The sequence below is a fragment of the Notamacropus eugenii genome, chromosome 3 (genome assembly GCF_028372415.1).
Source record: "Notamacropus eugenii isolate mMacEug1 chromosome 3, mMacEug1.pri_v2, whole genome shotgun sequence".
NCBI lineage: Eukaryota > Metazoa > Chordata > Mammalia > Diprotodontia > Macropodidae > Notamacropus > Notamacropus eugenii.
In genome coordinates, this window is record NC_092874.1 from 43,201,575 (window position 1) to 43,220,528 (window position 18,954).

Sequence of the window (18,954 nt, forward strand, 5' to 3'; positions counted from 1 at the left end):
CCTTCAGATAGGAGGAAATAAGCATAATGCAGTCTTACGTATATGTGTATGAGCATATATGTGTGTATATATGCGCATGTTTATAGATATCTGTGTATATGTATATATATATGTATATATATATATATGTATGTATGTACATGCTTAATTGTATCCTTCTTGAGGTTGGTTGGGGAAGGGGAAAACATAAAGGAAAAAGTGCAGAGTACAAAAGAAAACCAACAAGGAAAGGAAAGCTGGACAGCTTTGAAAATAATATGTGGTATTTATTATATAGGTTTTCTTGAATTGGAAATTTACTGTTTTGTATGGAATCCTCTCTTATGGTCTACTGTGTACATGACAGTATTTTTTTTCTTTTCTCATTTTGTATTTAAGTTTAAAATAAAATTTATAAAAAAAGAAATAGAAGTATGTAAAGAACAATTTGATATAGACATAGACATACACACACACACATACACACACACACATACTTATACCTATTTGTGTCTAATGGTAGCCATCTCTAGGGCAGGGGCGGGCAGAGAGAAGGAACAAAAGAAATTAATGTGATAATTTTGTTGTATATTTGAAAGGAATACCTAGTTGTACATAGTAGATTTACAGTTTTGTGCAATCATCATTTTTATTGTATGATGTTATGAAAATGCTTGTTTTATTCCATAAAATAAAATTTTTAAAAATTGGATAATTACATTTCAACATAATCAATTTCCTTTGTAATCCTCTGTGTTTTATTTGATGCATTTAAAAGCATTATTCAGAGAAGGGGTGCATAGACTTCACCAGACACTCCCCAAGGACACACATAAAGGTTAAGAGTCACTAATGTAGTTTAGAGGCTGTGGTCAGACCTTCAGAAAGGTGGTAAGTGGCATTAGTTCTTCCAAAAACTACCAGGAGCCTTTTGCTGTCTTTCAGACTGAAGTAGCAAAGGCTTCCTAGATCAGAACCACCATGGCTATATCGACTGTAAGCTTAATTTATGGATCAGTACATTCGCAGTGTTAAAAATAAACAAATGGAGAATCTTTTTTTATGGTTATTTACTGGTAAGTCATCTCTGCTTCTTTGCAGAGGCGGCATGTCATGGGTGTGGAATACTGCTTGTGACATCAGTTTGCTTCAATATGTTGATTAATTATGCTGAACTTCTTTTATTCATTATCATAAAGGATTACTTAAGGGGTATAGAGTGGAGAATGTAAGTGATATAAAAACAAGAAATTTTTTTAAAAAAATTTTTAATGAGGTCATCCCTAGACAACCTAAAAGGAAGCATGCTGAGTTTATAAACAATTCCTCTATTTTATTTTTTTTCTTTTAAAATCATTTTATTAAGCCTCCAGAACTCTTTAGATTTTATTCATAGTATCCAAACTGCAAACCTCCTAGCATGGTCAAATTTAGCAGAACTTGCACTCAACTGACATGGTCTTCCAGAACCCAGAGTCCCCTCTGTGATCTGATGAAGCTTTGGAATAAAACCTTCCTTCAGTACAGGAATTTTAACCTGTCTCTGATTCTACTGCTTAGGTATGGGTGTCCTTCCTCACTAAGTTCACCATCCATTTAGTGAGCCACCAGAAGTCAGAGATCACCACATTGCCTATGCCCCAAATTAATGGAATAAAACATTTCTCTTTGCTCTCTTATTTTTTGTGTTTCCCCAATGTCATGCCCTAATTCAGCAGAATGATCGATGGCCCTGACAAGAAAAGCTAGGAAAGCTAGGTGCTTAATGAGCATCTTTGGATGTATGAGAAGTGAGAATGTTGTTCATCATGACCAGCTGTTTCTATGTTTCCATTAGGCCAAACAAGAAAAAACAGAATTTTATTACTGTTCATTAAGTTTCAGTAGGCTATCAGCTGGCCAGCTCTGGATGTCATAAAATCCTGGAATGGCTTTCTGAGAGAGGCTGTAGGTTCTCCTGTCGCCAAAGGTCCTCTTCAACAGCAGAACAGATTTTTATGGATCTAGCTAACACAATTCAGACTCCACAATGGGAGAGTCAACTTGGTTTAAAAAGCAAACAAACAAACAAAAATGCCAGACTTGAAGGCAAGACTGCCTGTGAGTGGCTTTCTGGGAAAAGTGTAAATATTGTTCAGTGATCAGGCTCACCCTGCCTAGCTAGGAGAGGCTATTCCCAGAAAGGTTAATTGAAAGACCAGAGAATTTCTCAATATTTAGACTTCTTTGTAGCAATGAAGACCCAGCTCCCCTTTCAGCGGCTCAGGAGTTAATCACAGCTTAAAAGGGGCCTTCCTAGAGGCCATCTAAGTCAGGAATAATTAACCTCAGACTCATGGACCTCTAAGGAGCCCATGGATAGGTTGTAGGCATTCTGGGAACTCAGAAAGGGGAAAACATCATATCTTTATTTTCACTAAGCTTGAGTTTTCTTAATAATCTTATGTGTAATCTTTATGAATTTTATTTTTATTTTAAAAGCATTATTCTGAAAAATCCATAGGTTTGTTTCATCAGACTACCAAAGAGGTCCATGAGCAAAGTCAAATCAACATGCATTTACTAAAAACTAGCGTTTATTTAGCACTTTGGGGCAGCGAGGTGGCATCATGTCACAAAGTCTGGGGCCTGAAGTCAGGAAGACCTGAGTTCAGATCCTGCCTCAGATCCTTCCTAGCATTGTGATCCTGGGTTAGTCACTTCACCTTGTTTGCCTTAGTTTCCTCATCTATAAAATGAGCTGGAGAAGGAAGTGGCAAAGCACTCTAGTATCTCTGCCAAGGAAACCCCACATGGGGTCATAGAGTCAGACATGACTGAAACAACTGAATGACAGCAACTTATGGAATAGGGAATAAACTGACCCTATTGCTCCAAAGAGCAATTATTAGGACCAGTGCGGGTGGAAGGCACAGGGAGAAGAATTTTGGTTTATTATCTCCAAGTACTGGAACACAAAGTTGCTACTGCCTTCATTGAGGGTGAAGAGGAAAGTCTTTGTTCTCCTCTACACATGATAAAGCTCTGTTCACCAGTATGCAAACTGTCACCTGTGTCTGCTACGCCAGGGCTACAGGATGTTCGGTGGCAGAAAAGTAAGTGGTAAAATGGCCTCCTTCATCAATTTTGGATGGTGGGCAGTGGCCATTCAGGCATGTTTCAAGGCTTTTCTGAAGTGTAGCTATGTAGAGATAAGAGGAAGCCTCTCTTCTTCCTTTCTGTGATACTGATGTTAGAGAGAGCAAGGCCTATCCCAGGCTTTTGGGTCATGCTGCACAGGCTAGATCTGCCAATGGTGAAGGCAGCAGTCTGCACTGGGGGAAGAGGGCAGGGTTGCCATCAGGATCCAAACAAGCATATGCCCAAAAGCAAAACCAAGCTGATATTGATATTGCTTTTCAGAACTTACCATCAGCCAGTTAGTTGTTAGGACAAAGAGGTTCAGGCTCAACCAAGAGGCAAATACAGGAGTAGATCAGGGAGCTGACTGCCATATCTCCAACCTCTCTATCCCCCAAATCTGGCCTTTTACACAGCTATGTGTAGACTTTTCCCTCACCACTTCCTGTCCCTGATGTGTCAGCATGGTCCCAGGCTGGCTCCCACTCCCACTTGACTCAGCCTTGCTGCTTAAGATGTGCCCTTGGACATGTCCTAGTTAGTAGTGATTAAGATTCCATACATTTGTGGCCATTCCTTTCAGTTACCAACAGTGATTAGATGGAGGGTTTTCATTCCTTTTGTGATCTCTTAATGGAGACCAATGTGGTATCTTCCTTGAGCTTTTTTTCTCTACTGCCTTCTTCTTCTGTTCTGTCCACTCTGGTACACAGCTATTTGCAGTCATAAATATAACATTGTAAAGGCTGGCATTTATGTGGTTGTTAAAGCAAGCAATGTTTTCTTTGGCTCACCTCCTTTGTGAGGCAGCTAGGTGGCAAAATGCACAGAGTGCTAGGACTATAGTTAGGAAAATCTGAGTGCCCATTCTCCCTTAGGACTCACTAGTTGTGTGATCCTGAGTAAGTCATTTACCCTGTCTGCCTCAGTTTCCTCAACTGCAAAAAAGGGGATAAAAATAGCACCTACCTCCCAGGTAAAGGATAAAATGAGATAACATATGCACAGCACTTCATAAACATTAAGATACTACATAAATGCTAGTTATTATTACCATTTATTATTAACTCAGGCATAGGGCCATGTTGGGTAAGACATTCATGTTCTTTCTCCATTTTCCTCTTAACAATTAGCTTTTCCGGATGGTTGAATCAGCTTTACATTTTAATGTTGTCTTGAAGGAGTTAGACAATTAACATAAACAGCTCTCTCCATTTGTCAACTGCTTTGATTAGAATGGTAACGAGCCCTTGGATATATTACATATTTAAAAGGAAAAGCAAACTATAGATTCTCAGTCTTTTTTGTTCTTTTGTTCCCCTTTTTTTATACATGGAAATGCTCATTTCATTTGATATTTAAGTTTGAATTTCAAAAAAGATACAAAAAAGAAGAGATAAGAAAATGCACTCCCTTTCTCTCCTTTCCAGAGGTGGAAGACTATGAGTGTGGAGCACTGCATACATAACCAAGACTAGATGAGGTGGGGGTTCGTTTTCCTAAACCATTTTATCCCCTCTGTTACTATTCTTGGTTATAATGGTTGCTTTCTGGGTAGAGGAAGTTGGGAGGGAATATATTTGAAAACTGGTGGTGTTAAAAGAAAGGATACCAACTTTTAAGAATCTAAGTGAACCATCTTGGCTTTCTTTTGTCAGGGGTCCTAGCCTTTCTGTTTCCTGCTGCTTATTACTTTGACTAATAATTGAATGGATGGGCAGCTTTCAGACACTGGAAAATGAGCCTTCAGTTGTTCCTCACCACTGTATAACTGGCTGAATTTTGTTTTTCCTGATGTTTGTGACTCGGAACTAATCAGAAGCATTGCTGTTTGTTTTGCTATAAGCAAAAAAAGTGTGTTTTAAAGCGTGTTAATAATAGCTCGTAATAATAGTAATAGCAAATTCCACACCAGAAGGTTTGTATGGGTCATTCTGTTTCAGCCTCTTAACAACTAGTGAGGTAGCGAGGCACACTGCAGGTGTGATCACCCCCATTTTACCAATGTTACAGGTTCAGGAGTCTGGTCACAATAGTGGCCAGAAGTGGCCCAGTGCTGACAAAGAGGCAGGTTTAGGTTTGACAGCAAGAAAAGCTTCCCATTATTAGAGTTGTCCAGAAATGGAATGACCTCTTTTCCAGCTTTCCTTTTCTGTGATTCTGGGTTTGAATGGCTCTGCTCTTGGCTATTGGGCAGAATGTCTGAATACCTTCTCATAGATGTCTGTCTATCAAGAGGCAGCTTGTAGTGTGGCCTTGGAGTTAAGAAGACCCATACTTATTGTGTGGCCATGGGTGAGCCTAATGCCCCAGGGAACTTGATAACATGAGAACAGGAGGCAATCAGATGACACAGCAGATAAGATGTTGGACCTGGAGACAGGAAGATTTGAGTTTGAATCCTGCCTCAGACACTTACTAGCTGTGATAATTAGTGAGTCACTTCACCTCTGCCTGCCTCAGTTTCCTCCACTATAAAATGGGGATAATAACAGCACCCACCTCCCAGGGTTGTCATGAGGATCAAATGAGATAATATTTGTAGAACCCGTCCCACACTGACTGGCACGTGCTAGGGGCTTAATAAATGTTTTCTTTCCTTCCTTCCTCCTTTCCTTCCTTTCCTTCTCCTTTCCTGCCTCTTTTCCTTCTTTCCTCCCTTCCTTTCTTCTTTCCTTCCTTCCATCCTTCATTCCTTTCTTCTTTTTTCCTTCCTTCCTACACCAAGTAAATCACAGGTACAGACCAAAACAAATTCCATAATAAAAATATCTGTCTGTAATCTCACATACAAACACATGCACATACACACCACCTAACATCTACTTCACAAGGTGTTTGCAAGGATCTAATAAAACCATAAATGTAAAAACATTGTAAGATGATGTGTAAATATAAGAATTGTCATGCACACATACCTATGTACACCCATGAAAGAGAGTCAGCAACTAAGGTTAGTTTGAGGGTTTTGTTTGGTTTTGGGGGGGGAGCAGGGTTGGCTTATGATTTTGTTGGTGGAGGGAAGTCCCAATGAAGAAATTTGCTCCACCAGCACAGGGTAGCACCTGTTGTTTCAGCTATAGCTTAGAGAATAGCCTTGGACAGGAAGAGATTAAATCATTCACCTGGAGTCAGTGGCAAGATCCCAGGTCTTTTGTGACTTTCTAATACCAGTTCTCTCTCCATAATGCTTCTCAAGGTTAATTTAATTACAATAAATAAAAATTTTATATAATGTTTTAAAGTTTATAAAACAGTCTGTTCATGGCAACCCTGTGAGTTAGTAGTCCAAGTATTATTATCCCTGTTCTACACATGATGAAACTGAGGTTCCCACACTCAGTAATCATCAGAAGCAGGATATGAACTCAGGTCTCTGGGTTCTTTCCACTCTCCCACATTGCATTGCATTTAACCATATCGTTAAAATAGTTTGGTTCAGGAATATGAACATCAGTGATGCTACCAGCTTGATTCTGAAAGAGTTGAGAGCTATATATTTAAAACCAGTAATAAGGGTATGTTGTAGGGTGGTATTTTAGGCAAATATTGTCCCTGGAAGTGAAAATTCCTTTTTACTCTCTGGAATTGTGATGGCAGAGAGACTGTTTCCTCATCAATAGTTTAACTGTCCAAAAATTGGGTGACTGATGGAGTAATATCACCCAAAACATCCAGTTTTCATTGGTTTTATTTGGGAGCACATCTTAGTGTTTGAAGTTTGTTTTCTTTAAGCTGAAAGAAGACAGTTCCTAAGCAGCAAAGTAGTCTAATGACTGACTGAAGGTTCTTCCTCATTTGTGTGGTCAGTACTGGTCATTTGGCTGATCCCTTGCCTAGGATCAGGAGAAAAGGAACTCATGTGGCAAAAGGTTGGAGCCTTCCTATGCAACATAAGATGAAACATAGCTGGTGATCAGCTATTAAATTACTTAATTCATTAAGATTTTTTTTCCTCTCCTTATTTTTCAGAATATGAAATTTTTCTCCCACATGGGGATAACATCACAGTCTTTATAAAGCGTGGGACCACAACTCTGCCACGTCTCTGCAACATTATTTTCCAGAAAGGACACTCCTCATTGATCAAACCTGGTGAAAGAGTCACCTTTAGCTTTGACTGCCCTGATCCAGCAAAGCATTATATCTTGGAAGTCCAGAAGAATATTGGTAAAAAAAAAACTATTTATAAATGTATTTTAAAGTATGTGCTTCTCTCTGCTGACTCCCTCTTTCATATTGTGGTCCTAAATCAGAGCTGTTAATAACTTAGTGTCCACAGACTGAAGTCCATGCGTAGATTTCAGGGGTCTCTCAATTTAGTAGAGAAAAAAATTATAGCTTTATCTTTATTAACTTTTGGTTTCTTTATAATCCTGTGGATTTTACTTTATGCCTTTAAAAAGTAACCATAGACGGGGTCCATACTCTTCACCAGGCTTCTACAAAGGTTCTGAATGCAAAAATAGGTTGAGAAACACTGCTCTAAACCTTAGATCAAGAGGAATTCCCATGGACCTTGTTGAGGATAGTCAATAATGGTCTTGGTGACACATCATCTGAATCATGTGACAGGACCATGCTACATGTATAGTTTATGTGAGGAATTCAAGGTAGGCAGGAGAAAAGAGTCAGGAGAATTATAGAAAAATTTTATTGATTCAGCAGACATTTAAAACCCCTCCTCCCTCCTAACTTCCCAATTACTGTCAAGGACAACACCAGCCTCCCAGTCCCCCAGGCTTACAGCCTAGGGATACCCCTGGATTCTTCTCTCCTTCTCACCTGCTACATTCAAGCTATTGTCAAGGCCTGTTGATCTCCCTTTTGAAGCATCTCTGGAATGTCCCCTTCTCTTCTCTGACACTGTGCCCATTCTGGAATTGACCCTCATCACCTCACACCTAGACTAGACTACCACAATAGCTGCTGGGGGGGTCTGCCTACCTCAAATCTCTTCCCCACTCGAATCCATCTCCCATTTGGCCACCAAAGTGATTTTCCTAAAACACAAGTCTGAGTACATCACTCTTCTACTCAATAAATTCCACTCACTCTCAATTACCACCAGGATCAAATACAAAATCCTCTGTTTGGTGTTCAAAGCCCTTTGTAACCTAACCCCCTCCTACCTTTCCAGTCTTCTTCTACTTTACTCCCCACCCCATATTCTTCAATCCAGTGACACTGGCCTCCTTGAACAAAACACTCCCTTCTCTTAGCTCCAGGAATTGTCTCTGGCTGTCCCCCATGTCTGGAATGCTCTCTTTCTTTTCGCTGCATACTGCCTTCCCTGACTTTAAGTTCTCACTAAAATCTCATCTACTGTAGGAAACCATTCCTCTTAATTCTAGTGCCCTTCCTCTCTTAATTATTTCCTATTTATGTTGTATATAGTTCCATAATGATTGGGTCAGACATCTTTGTATCCCAGATACTTAGCACAATGCCTTACTAAAAAATACCTATTAGTCTGTTGAGCTAAATGTTAAAATCATCAGATCAGACTCAGAATATAGCCAGCTGTCACACATTTGGAAGTATTAATTGTTCCCCCATCATGGTGGCAAGAGTCTGGGGAGGCTTCTTTTTGTAGCTGAACTGACTGGACCAACTCTATTTAGGGTTCCTGAAGTGACTTAAGGGTGTCATGCAAAAAAAAAGAGGTGGTTTGAAAGAAATAGCTGAGTTTTCCTGAGCTCATTGATCACGAGAACCTCTGAGGGTATTTCTCCACAAACTGTATATATCTTTATGTACGTTGTTACATATATGTTATCTCTCCCATTGGAACGTACTTCTTGAGGTCAGGGACTATTTTTTGCCTTCCTTTGTGTCTCCGTGCTTAGCACAGTGACTAGCACATAGCAAGCACTTAATAAACTGCTGTCGATTGAGTTATTGATACCATCTTTGAACAATAACATAACATTAACCACCTATAAGCCTATTTGTTGGATAGTAAGCAACTTTGAAGTTTGTGACACATTGGCCTAGGACTGATGAGGAATTGCTGAATATGACATAGAATCATATACGTATTCTTGTTTCCCATTTTTGCTGCATCAGAAGTCTTTAACGTTGCTTGAAGTAATGATGGATTTTTCTCTTTTCTTCATTTAGTCCCTCTCTCCTGTCTAACACTTTGATCCTTATTTAAAAAGGCTCAAGGTAGAAAGCACAATAAAGCATGTCATTAATTGTTAACTTTTATAACATCTCCCTCCAATGGTAATAAAATAGCAGAACTAAGCATGCAAAGCATTGAAACAGCTGGTTCTTCTTTTCATCCAAACAGGCTTGGCGCTGTCTTCTAAAAGTTACAAAATTTAACTCTCAGCATGGAGTGACTAGCATAGGGAGGCAAGCATGGTGCAATGGAAAGAATGTTGGATTTGAAGTCAGAGGACCAGTTCTGCCATTATTACCTATAGTAACTGATCCGTATTATTGGCCCCTATATGGATGTGGTTAAAGTGATCTCAGGCAGTAATCTCTCTAGGCCTCAGTTCCTCGTCTGTGAAATAAAGAAGTTGGACTAAGTGACCTCTAAGACCCTTCCAGCTCTAAATCTAGGATACCATGATGTTCCAAAAATATGTCTGCCTCATGGAAGATGAAGGCATATTAACCAAGCTCCAGTAATTTCATATGGGAAACTCTGTATTAGGAGTAGGAGGGGAGAAAGAGATAAGCAGAAAGAAGAGAAGTAGGGCTGAAGTCATTGTTGTCATATCAATCAGATATGTTTACCTTCTATTTTTAGACTGCATGTCAGGTCCATGTCCTTTTGGAGAAGTACAGCTCCAGCCTTCGAAATTACCTGCCCTAAACAGGACGTTCACCTGGAATGTGAGAGCTAGTCCAAGAGTTGGCCTTGAGCTGCAGTTCTCCAGCCCTCGGCTGAGACAGATTGGTCCAGGAGACACCTGCCCAGACTTGGTTACCTATAGCATCAGTGGCTCTGTTGAGAAGACAGCTGTCAACATTGGAACCTTCTGTAGCAATGGCACAGTCTCACGAATTAAGATGCAAGGAGGAGTCAAGTTGACCTTATACTTGCCATGGAATGAAAGTAGAAACTTTTCCGGTTTTAATATTACAAACCGGTCATCTATAAAACGTAAGTAAGCAAGCTATTCAATGACTGTTGTCCTATGATGAGACTGTCTGCTATTATGACATTGCTTATTATAGGAACATGCTGTGTCAATGCTCGTTTTTCTGAAGTGTTAGTTACCATTATTTTCTTTATACATTTGTTTATTTGTCTTAATGAAATGAGGGTCTGCAACCTCAAATATTTTCAGTCATGTCTGACACTCTGTGACCCCATTTAGAGTTTTTTTGGCCAATATACTGGAGTAGTTTGCCATTTCTTTCTCCAGTTCATTTTACAGATGAGGAAAGTGAAGCAAAGAGGGTGAAGTGACTTGCCTAGAGTCACACAGCTAGTAAGTGTCTGAGGTCAGATTCGAACTCAGGAAGAGGAATCTTCCTGATTCCAGACCTAGTGATCTATGCACTATGGCGCCACCTAGCTGCCCCTAAACTCATAAATACCAAGCAATTATGAACTAGAGAGCTGAGAAGGTGAATGAACCTTGTAGATATCTCTAAGGTTTGATGGGATGAGACCCATCAGTGAATCACTGAGGATGAGCCCAGCCTAGAAAAGGGACAGTTTAGGGGAACTATAATTCTTGTCTTCCAAGCATTTCAAAGGCTGTCATGTGAGAAAAGGTCTTAGTTTTGTTCCACTTGGTCCAAGAAGACAGAACCAGGAGCTGGGGAATGGAAATTAAAAGGAAGCCAATAGGTGACTCAAGGGAGAGAGCTGTGGGCCTGAAGTCAGGAAGACCTGACTTCAAATCCAGCCTCAGATTCTCACTAGCTGTGTGACCCTGGGCAAGTCACTTAACCTCTGTTGGAGAAGGAAATGACAAACTACTCCAGTATCTTTGCCAAGAAAAACCCACATGGGGTCACAAAGAGTCAGACATTACTTGAACAACAACAAATTATGGCTTGGTATTAGGGAAAACCTTCGTAACAGTGGATGCTGTCCAGAAGCAGAATGTCCAAAATCCTAGAGAGGTTCCTTTTCAGTAGAGTTCTTCAAGGAAAGGTCAGATGATCACTTGCTGCTTACACTTGGCATATGGTTATTTGTCAGTTATGTTCTAAGGCAATTTTTGTTTGAGTATGGGTGGATTGGGTCAATGATGTCAAATTCAAATAGGAACAGGGGCTGCTACTGAGAACATGAACATTCCTGGGGGCTGCATATTGACTTAGTTTTCAGATGTAACATTATTTGTGTTTTATGGTATTTTTTAATTTTGTTAAATATTTCTCAATTACATGTTAATCTGGTTTGGGCCATGCTCAGGACCATTGTGGGCAGTATGCAGCCCACAGACTGCATGTCAGATGCCTTTGGGTTTGATGGTCCCTTCCCAATTCTGAAATTCTGGGTTGTAGCTTGCTTTCTTTACTCTATTTTTTATCCTATCCAGTCTTTTATATTTCCTTTCTCTGAATTCCCATTATTCTAATAGATAAGAGTCTATCTCCATCCAGCATGAATATACTATAGTCAAATTGGATTCACATTCCCAGGTTTTCATCCCCATGACCATGAGTAATAGGGATGGGGCTGGTATGTTCTTATGACCTCCTGATTCATTTTGATTTGCTCCATCTTCCCAATAGGACTCTGCATCATTGAATCTGTGTTTGAAAGAGAGGGCTCAGCAACCCTGATGTCTGCTAACTACCCTGAGGGGTTCCCAGAAGATGAGCTCATGTCATGGCAATTTGTTATTCCCTCTCACCTCCGAGCCAGTGTATCTTTCCTCAACTACACCCTCTCCAACTGTGAGAGGAAGGAGGAAAGGGTTGAGTACCATATCCCAGGATCACTCACTAATCCAGAGGTGTTTCAACTTGGAGATAAGCAGCCAGGTAACATGGCTGGAAATTTCAACCTGTCTTTGCAAGGCTGTGATCAGGATTCCCAAAACCCTGGGGCCCTCCGACTGCTCTTTCAAGTGTTGGTTCAGCACCCTCAGAATGAAGGCAGTAAGTAAAATTCAATTCCCCTATTTTTTTCTCATTCTTCTCCAAATCTCTTGCTCATTGAGGCGTGATGTATAAGAAGAGCTGTTGGGAGCTCTCTTTTCCTGATCTATCTTGTATACAGTGAGACTGAAATGGTGCAGAAGCATGGGTGTGTTTCCTCTTTCTCAACAGTGGCCATTCAAAACAGTCTTGGACTTTGGACCCTTCAAGGGTTTCAGGAAGTAGACTGCTTAGAGACATGCACAATCTCTTGCTGCAAAAACATAGGTAACCCAGTTAGTATTGGAGGGAGAACTCTAGGACTGGGTAATAATGGAAACTGCTTTGAATGGTTCTGAATTCATCATTGTCTTCCTCCTCTCTGAAATGAGGGGGTCAGAAAGATGGTTTTTAGGGCCTCTTCCTGTTCTAATCATCTGCAAGTTCTGCCAGGGCCTTGCTTCAAGATTCCAGGGAAATTCGCTTATAGATTTAGTTTCTTCAGCACTGAGAAGGGAATTGGTTTGACCCTTTATGCCCAGGGTGTGCACAGTGAGAAGTAAGGTACTAAATCAATTCGAGGAGCAAGTCACAACATTGAGAAAGTGACTGTCTGAAGGGTCAGTTATGTTGAGCAGCCTTGTAAATAACCACTTGCCCAGGGTGAAGAATGATTTGTCCTGGATGCTGGATCGGTGAAAAATGATGAGACTATTTATTTTACTTCTGGTGTATTTCCTTAGAGGAAAGAAAGTTTTAAAATATACAGATGGAATGGTGGGGTGGCATGTTTCCAAAGAGAATGTGAAAACCACATGGCTATTTGCACAGCAAGTGTCAACCAGGGAACATAATTTCTGTGGATCCTTGGATCCCAAGGAAGAAGTATTTATTCAACACTTTGGGCCTTAAGAATTTGATGGCTCTTCAAACTCTAAGAAATTGACGTGGCTACAAGGGAACTTGTGAATGTTTCAGCAGACATTTTAAGAAATGGAACCTCGACTTCTCTGGTGTTTAACCTGAACTGGTGCCAGGAATAGGTTAGCAGAAGACATGTTTCTTTCTGGCTTGGATCTTTTAATTGGTCACACACAGATTTTCACATGATCTTTTCTATTTTGTGTTGACAGTTCTGTAAGCAGAATGCTAAATTGAAAACAGATGTGCAAAAGTTTGAGGGAGGATATGAATGTAGATTTTTGATTTGTTTATTATAGTTATGCTGAAACTCTCCTGAAAAGGCTTTCCAAGTTTCTCTACACCCTTCAAAATCTTTAAACCTATGCTTTATGTCTAAAATGGATCCAAATGCTAAATAGGATATTAATCTTTTTCTGGATCTGGACCAAGAACTCTCAGTTAGAGGAACTTCCCCCACTAATGTAGGTGGGCACCTCTTCTGTTCCTTAAGAGCCTTGGAGAGAAGCCTAGGAGCACTAAAAGGTTAGGTTACTTGCCCAGGATCGCACAACCAATGTGTGTCCAATGTGAACTCAGGTCTTCTTAGCTCCAAGGCTGCCTCTCAATCTGCTGGGCTGTGCAACTTCCTGTGCCATAGCTAACATCAAATGTAGGTTTCACTTTGATCCAAATAAAGAATGGTTGAATGAACTTTAGGGGTCATTTAATTAACAAAGAATTCTGCTTCTAGCAAAGTGGATGGAGTCTTGAGCCTGGACTCAGGAAGACTTGAGCACAAATCCAGCCTCAGATTGGCTGGATGACCCTGGGCAAATCATGAACCAGTTTGTCTCAGTTTTCTCAGTTGTAAAATGGGGATAACAGCACCTGCCATATAGAACTGTGGTGAGTGTCAGAGGAGATAATATTTGTAAGGCATTCAGCACCATGCCTGGCGCATAGTAGGTGCTTAATAAACGCTTGTTCACCTCTTCCTTACCCCCAACAAGGGGTATGAGAGTTTTTATTCTGAGAAATTTTTCTCTCTGACTCTCAGGGAGAGACCAGGGGTTATTAACTTTTTTGGGTCATAGATCCTTTGGCAATGTCTGGTGAAGCTGAGAGACAAAGGTTTTAAGATGTATGAAATACACAAGATTACAAAAGAAACCAGTCATATTGTAATGTTCAGTTTTTTTCAGTCATGCCTGACTCTTGGTGACCCTATTTGGGGTTTTCTTGGCAAAGATACTGGAATGGTTTGCCATTCCCTTCTCTAGCTAATTTTACAGATGAGACAACTGAGGCAAACAGGGTGAAATGACTTGCCCAGGGTCACACAGCTAGTAAGTGCCAGAGGCAGCGTTTGAACTCAGGCCTTTCTGACTCCAGACCTGGTGCTCTATCCACTGTGATACCTAGCTGTCTGTATTGAAATGTATAATGAAATGCAACTATCCAATGTTTTTTTAAGTTCGTAGACTGTAGGTTAAAAACTCCAGAGATGGACAAACTGATCTCCCTGTTTTCCACAGATTCTCATTTCAATCCTTCTATCCCAGGCTGTACTGTATCCCAAGAACTGTCCCTTTTCCCATTCCAGACTAGAAAAACAGCCAAAAAGAAAAAATTCAATCCTGTGTGAATCAGCAAACATTTCTTAAGCCTCTGTTGGGTGCTGGGAATTTAGATAAGACACAGTCTCTAAATTAAAGGAGCTTACAGTCTGGTAAGGAGAGGAGACTTTAACAGGTGGTTGTAATGCTCAGAATTTATATGATAAGGAAGAAAAGGAGTTGTGAGGCGGGAGTCATTGCCAGCCCAGTGGAGCAGGGCAGGTTTCTGGCAGGAGTGTAATCTTTAACAGAGCAACAAACACATCAGCGTTCAACAGGTAAAGACAGGGAGACACGAGGGGAAGGTGCAGGGGGTATGTTTGAGAAGCAGCAAATAATTTGGAGCATCCCAAATGAGACAATCTATACCAAGCACATTGTAGACCTTAAAGTGCTATATTAATGTAGAGAGAGAGCACTTGGCTCAGAGTCAAGGACCCCTGAGTTCAACTCCCAGATAAATTGCTTGCTAGCTGTGAGACAGAGACCACTGCATAGGTGAACCCAGTCATTACAGTCTGACTGTCTTCTATTAGTGCAGGGTCTCTTTCAGGAATGCCAAAATGTGCAAAGGCCAGCAGGCCGTCCTCCCCCCCGAACATGTTTAGTCTGGAAAGATGGCATGGCAGCAGGGTGGAGGGCCTTGAATGCCATTCAGATGAGACGCATCTTTCATTTTTCTCCCCTTCTCTCATCACTGAGGCTGAGGAATAAAAGGGATACAGTGCTCTGTGTTGGTATGGTTCTTTAGAACTCACAGTGTTTTCCCATAAGTTATCTCGTTTGTTCCTCACAAGGACCCGTGAATGAGGCAGGGTAAGTGTCCCCATTTTATAGATGAAGAAATGAAGGCCCAGAGAGAACAAGTAAAGAGCCTTGCCTGAGGTCACACAGCTGAAATCCAGGGGTTCTGACTCTTCCCACCGAATATGCCCCCTCTATGGTGCAAGTGCAGATTCAGGGGAGCTGGCTCAATTGGCTCCTCCTCTCTGATGTCTGAATGTTGGACCTCGTTTGTGGACCCATTCTGTGCAACAGGAGCTGACCATCAGCTGCAGGAGCTGACCATCAGCTGCACGAGCTGACTTGTATCCTTGAGTTTGGCTGTTCAAAGGGACAAATGTAATTTTCTCCTCAGATTTATTCAAAAATAATACAAAAACATATCTCCAGTTTGTGACTGGTGAAAGATGAAATGACTGAGGAAACAAAGTTTTAAGCTTCTGAGCATACCAATTTCTTAAGCAATGCATGCCAATTGCCTAACAAATTGGGACCAGTTGCCTTACTCAGCTTTGGCACTGGACCCTGAATATAGGGGGAGACAGATTTTTATACATTAAAAACAACTAATCAAATTAGACCCATTAAAGCAAAACAATGAACCTGGATACAACATTAGGTAATCTGATTTCTAATTAGAGGAAATTTTAGGGACTTTCCAAGTTGGGAGGGGGAGAATGAAGAGGTGCAATTCCCCAAAATCAGAAAAAGAGGCGTCCTACTTCCCCAAATGTTTGTGAACAAAGGAACATGAAAACAATAACTGATTGATTGGTACTGGGCCAGTTTTCAGATAAGAATGTGGATTGCTTGAGATGTACAATTGTGAGCATGTTCTTTGCATCAATCTTAGAATCGGACTGGGTTTCTAGTCAGCATAACCTGGGTCCTCAGTTAAGGTAACCAACAGGTAGAGGAGTTCTAGCACCCCAGCCACACAAGGCTAGGTTCAAACAATACAATAAGGTTTTTTTCCCAATTCCTACAATTGAATAGTTTTCACACAAAACACAATTAAATGGAAAGGGAATTGAGCTAGCTCCAGAATTGAGTCACAAAATGGAGTCAGTGTGGTTCACTCAATTCTCACAATTAACTACTCGCTGCCCTAATCCCCTCAATTCCCTCAAGTTTTCCTGGTAAATATGTGATAACTCTCAACCAAGTGAGCCTGAGCACTGCTGAGAAATTCCCATTCTGTGTTTTAGGATGAGTAATGTATAATCTGCCTGGGATGGTTGGAAATAAAGAGCAGGTCAGCTGAGAACCTGTGTGTGAGTGTGGCGTGCCTGAAGCTGTCTAAAGTGAGCTTGGGTAGTGTTAAGGGCTGCATCTTATGTTTGTCCCCCCACCTTTCAAAACAAGATATGCTGTTGTTAAATGTCCCATCATGCACTCTGCTCCAATGAAAGAAACGTCAGCTAGTCTAGCTTCACATCTGGGGACTCTGAGACAATCACAACAGTCACTTGTCAGTGCTGAGGTTTAGGCAGCTCTCATTGCTTCTTAGAAGCATTCCAGCTCTGCACAACCTAGTCTTCCCCCTGTACAATGTAATTTCAAAACTGTTCAGAGGGTCTCACCTTATTATATGATGTAATTAACTCTGAGAGCTCAGAGGAGGTTTGGCTTTTTATATTCTAAGCTTTAATATTTTATTCTTTAGAAGAAGAGTGCTCTAAAACATGCTCCATTGAGACAGCATGCCGTCATAGACAGAGACAGCTGGATATGGGAACTGGCAGACCTGAGCTCAAGCTCTGTCTCTGACATTAAGCAACTGTGTGACCCTGAGCAAATCATTTAATCTCTTAGTCTCCCAGACAACCTCTCTGAGACTGTAAGTTACAGATGAGTTACTGATTTGTATTCATGGAGGGAGTTCCCTTATCAGAAATTCTCCATATTGATGACATAACAGGCCCAGCCCTCTTTTGCTTATTCTTTAGGAAAAAAACTGAGTGTCTACTTGATATCTCATCATGCATCTTTTTTTTAATAATAATAGCTTTGAAGGCTTTATTTATATTTACAGAGGGCTTTGCATAGATTTTCTCATTCGAGCCCTGCAATAACTTAGTATAGTGTTAGCGTAGTGTAGTATTATTAACCCTGTTTTATAGATGAGGACACTGAGGCTAAGAGAAGTTAAGTGTCTTGACAAGGGTCACATAACCGGAAAGTGTCTGAGGCTAGCTTTGAGCCCAGATCTTCCTCACACCAGGTCCAGTTCATCTGGACATTCTAAAAGAGTTTCAACATGTAAGGAAGACTGGGTTACTTTAATGCTGCTGTTGATCCATAATGCCATTAACACAGGTCTTCATCCTCAGTGCACATCACTGCCCATCCATGCCTTCCTAGCCCATTCTGCTCCTTCCTTGTTCTCCCATGACCTCACCCCCAGAGGATCTAACCAAGGTGCTGAAAGACTCAGGCACCATTGTGATACTCAAGTATCTATCTTTGTTCTTATTCCTCATGCAGCGAGTCACACCTCCTTTTCTGATCACATATTTCCTCAAAGGCATCATTTACTCTGCCTTTTGCATATAGGTCATCCTTGGAAATATTTTACATGCCCACCATATGTCTCCATTGCTTACTGAGTCATCTGTAACTTTAGCTCCTCAGAAATTGGCAGCTAGATGGCGCAGTGGATAGGTTACTGGACCTGAAGTCAAAAAGACCCTTTCAAAGACCTATCCAAATCCCACCTCAACCACATGCTAGGTGGCTGTAGGCAAATCAGTTTTAACCTCTTTCAGCTTCATCTTCATTATGTGGGAAATGGGGATATTAATTGTACTTATCTCCCAAAGTCATTGGGAAGATAAAATGAGAAGTGATTTTACAAACTGCAAAGTGCTATTATTATTAGTTCAAGGTTCCTCACTTCACTTTGCATCAGTTCATGTCAGTCTTTCCAGGTTTTTATCAAGTCATCCAGCTTGTCATTTCTTACAGCACAATAATCTTCCATCACAGCTTGTTCAATTACTTCTAGATCTTCTATTCTAATATTCTATTCACTTTCTAGATTTCCAGTTCTTAGTCATTACCAAAAGAGCTGCTATAAAGACTTTTGTACAAATAGGTCCCTTCCCTTTAAAAAAAATTTGGGTTCACAGATCTAGCAGTGGTCTTTAGCTCTTCTCAATGCAATGATCCAAGAAAATCCCAAAGGACTCATGAAGAAACATGGTATCTGCCTTCAGAGCAAGAATTGATATTGTCTGAATACAGACTAAAGCTTATTATTTTCACATTCTCTTTTATTCAAGTCTTCTTGTACAAAATCAATAATATGGAAATGCTTTACATAATTGTGCTTGTATTACCTATATCGAATTGCTTGCTACCTCAGGGAGAAGGGATAGAATTTGGAACTCAAATACTTTTTAAAAAAATCTTAAAATTGTTTTAACATGTAATGGGGGAAATAAAATATTATATTTTAAAAAAGATTTTCAGTAGGGAGAACATTTTT

The 18,954-nt window shown here is 40.5% G+C and overlaps 1 protein-coding gene across 1 annotated transcript in view; it reads left to right on the forward strand.

The window, feature by feature from the left end:
- CDCP1 (CUB domain containing protein 1) overlaps positions 1-18,954 on the forward strand; it is an 86,074-nt gene that overhangs the window by 33,236 nt on the left and 33,884 nt on the right. The window contains exons 2-4 of the mRNA XM_072651397.1: positions 7,072-7,269; positions 9,866-10,222; positions 11,815-12,183. Coding sequence (XP_072507498.1) covers positions 7,072-7,269; positions 9,866-10,222; positions 11,815-12,183 — 924 coding nt within the window. The remainder of the gene's footprint in view (positions 1-7,071; positions 7,270-9,865; positions 10,223-11,814; positions 12,184-18,954) is intronic.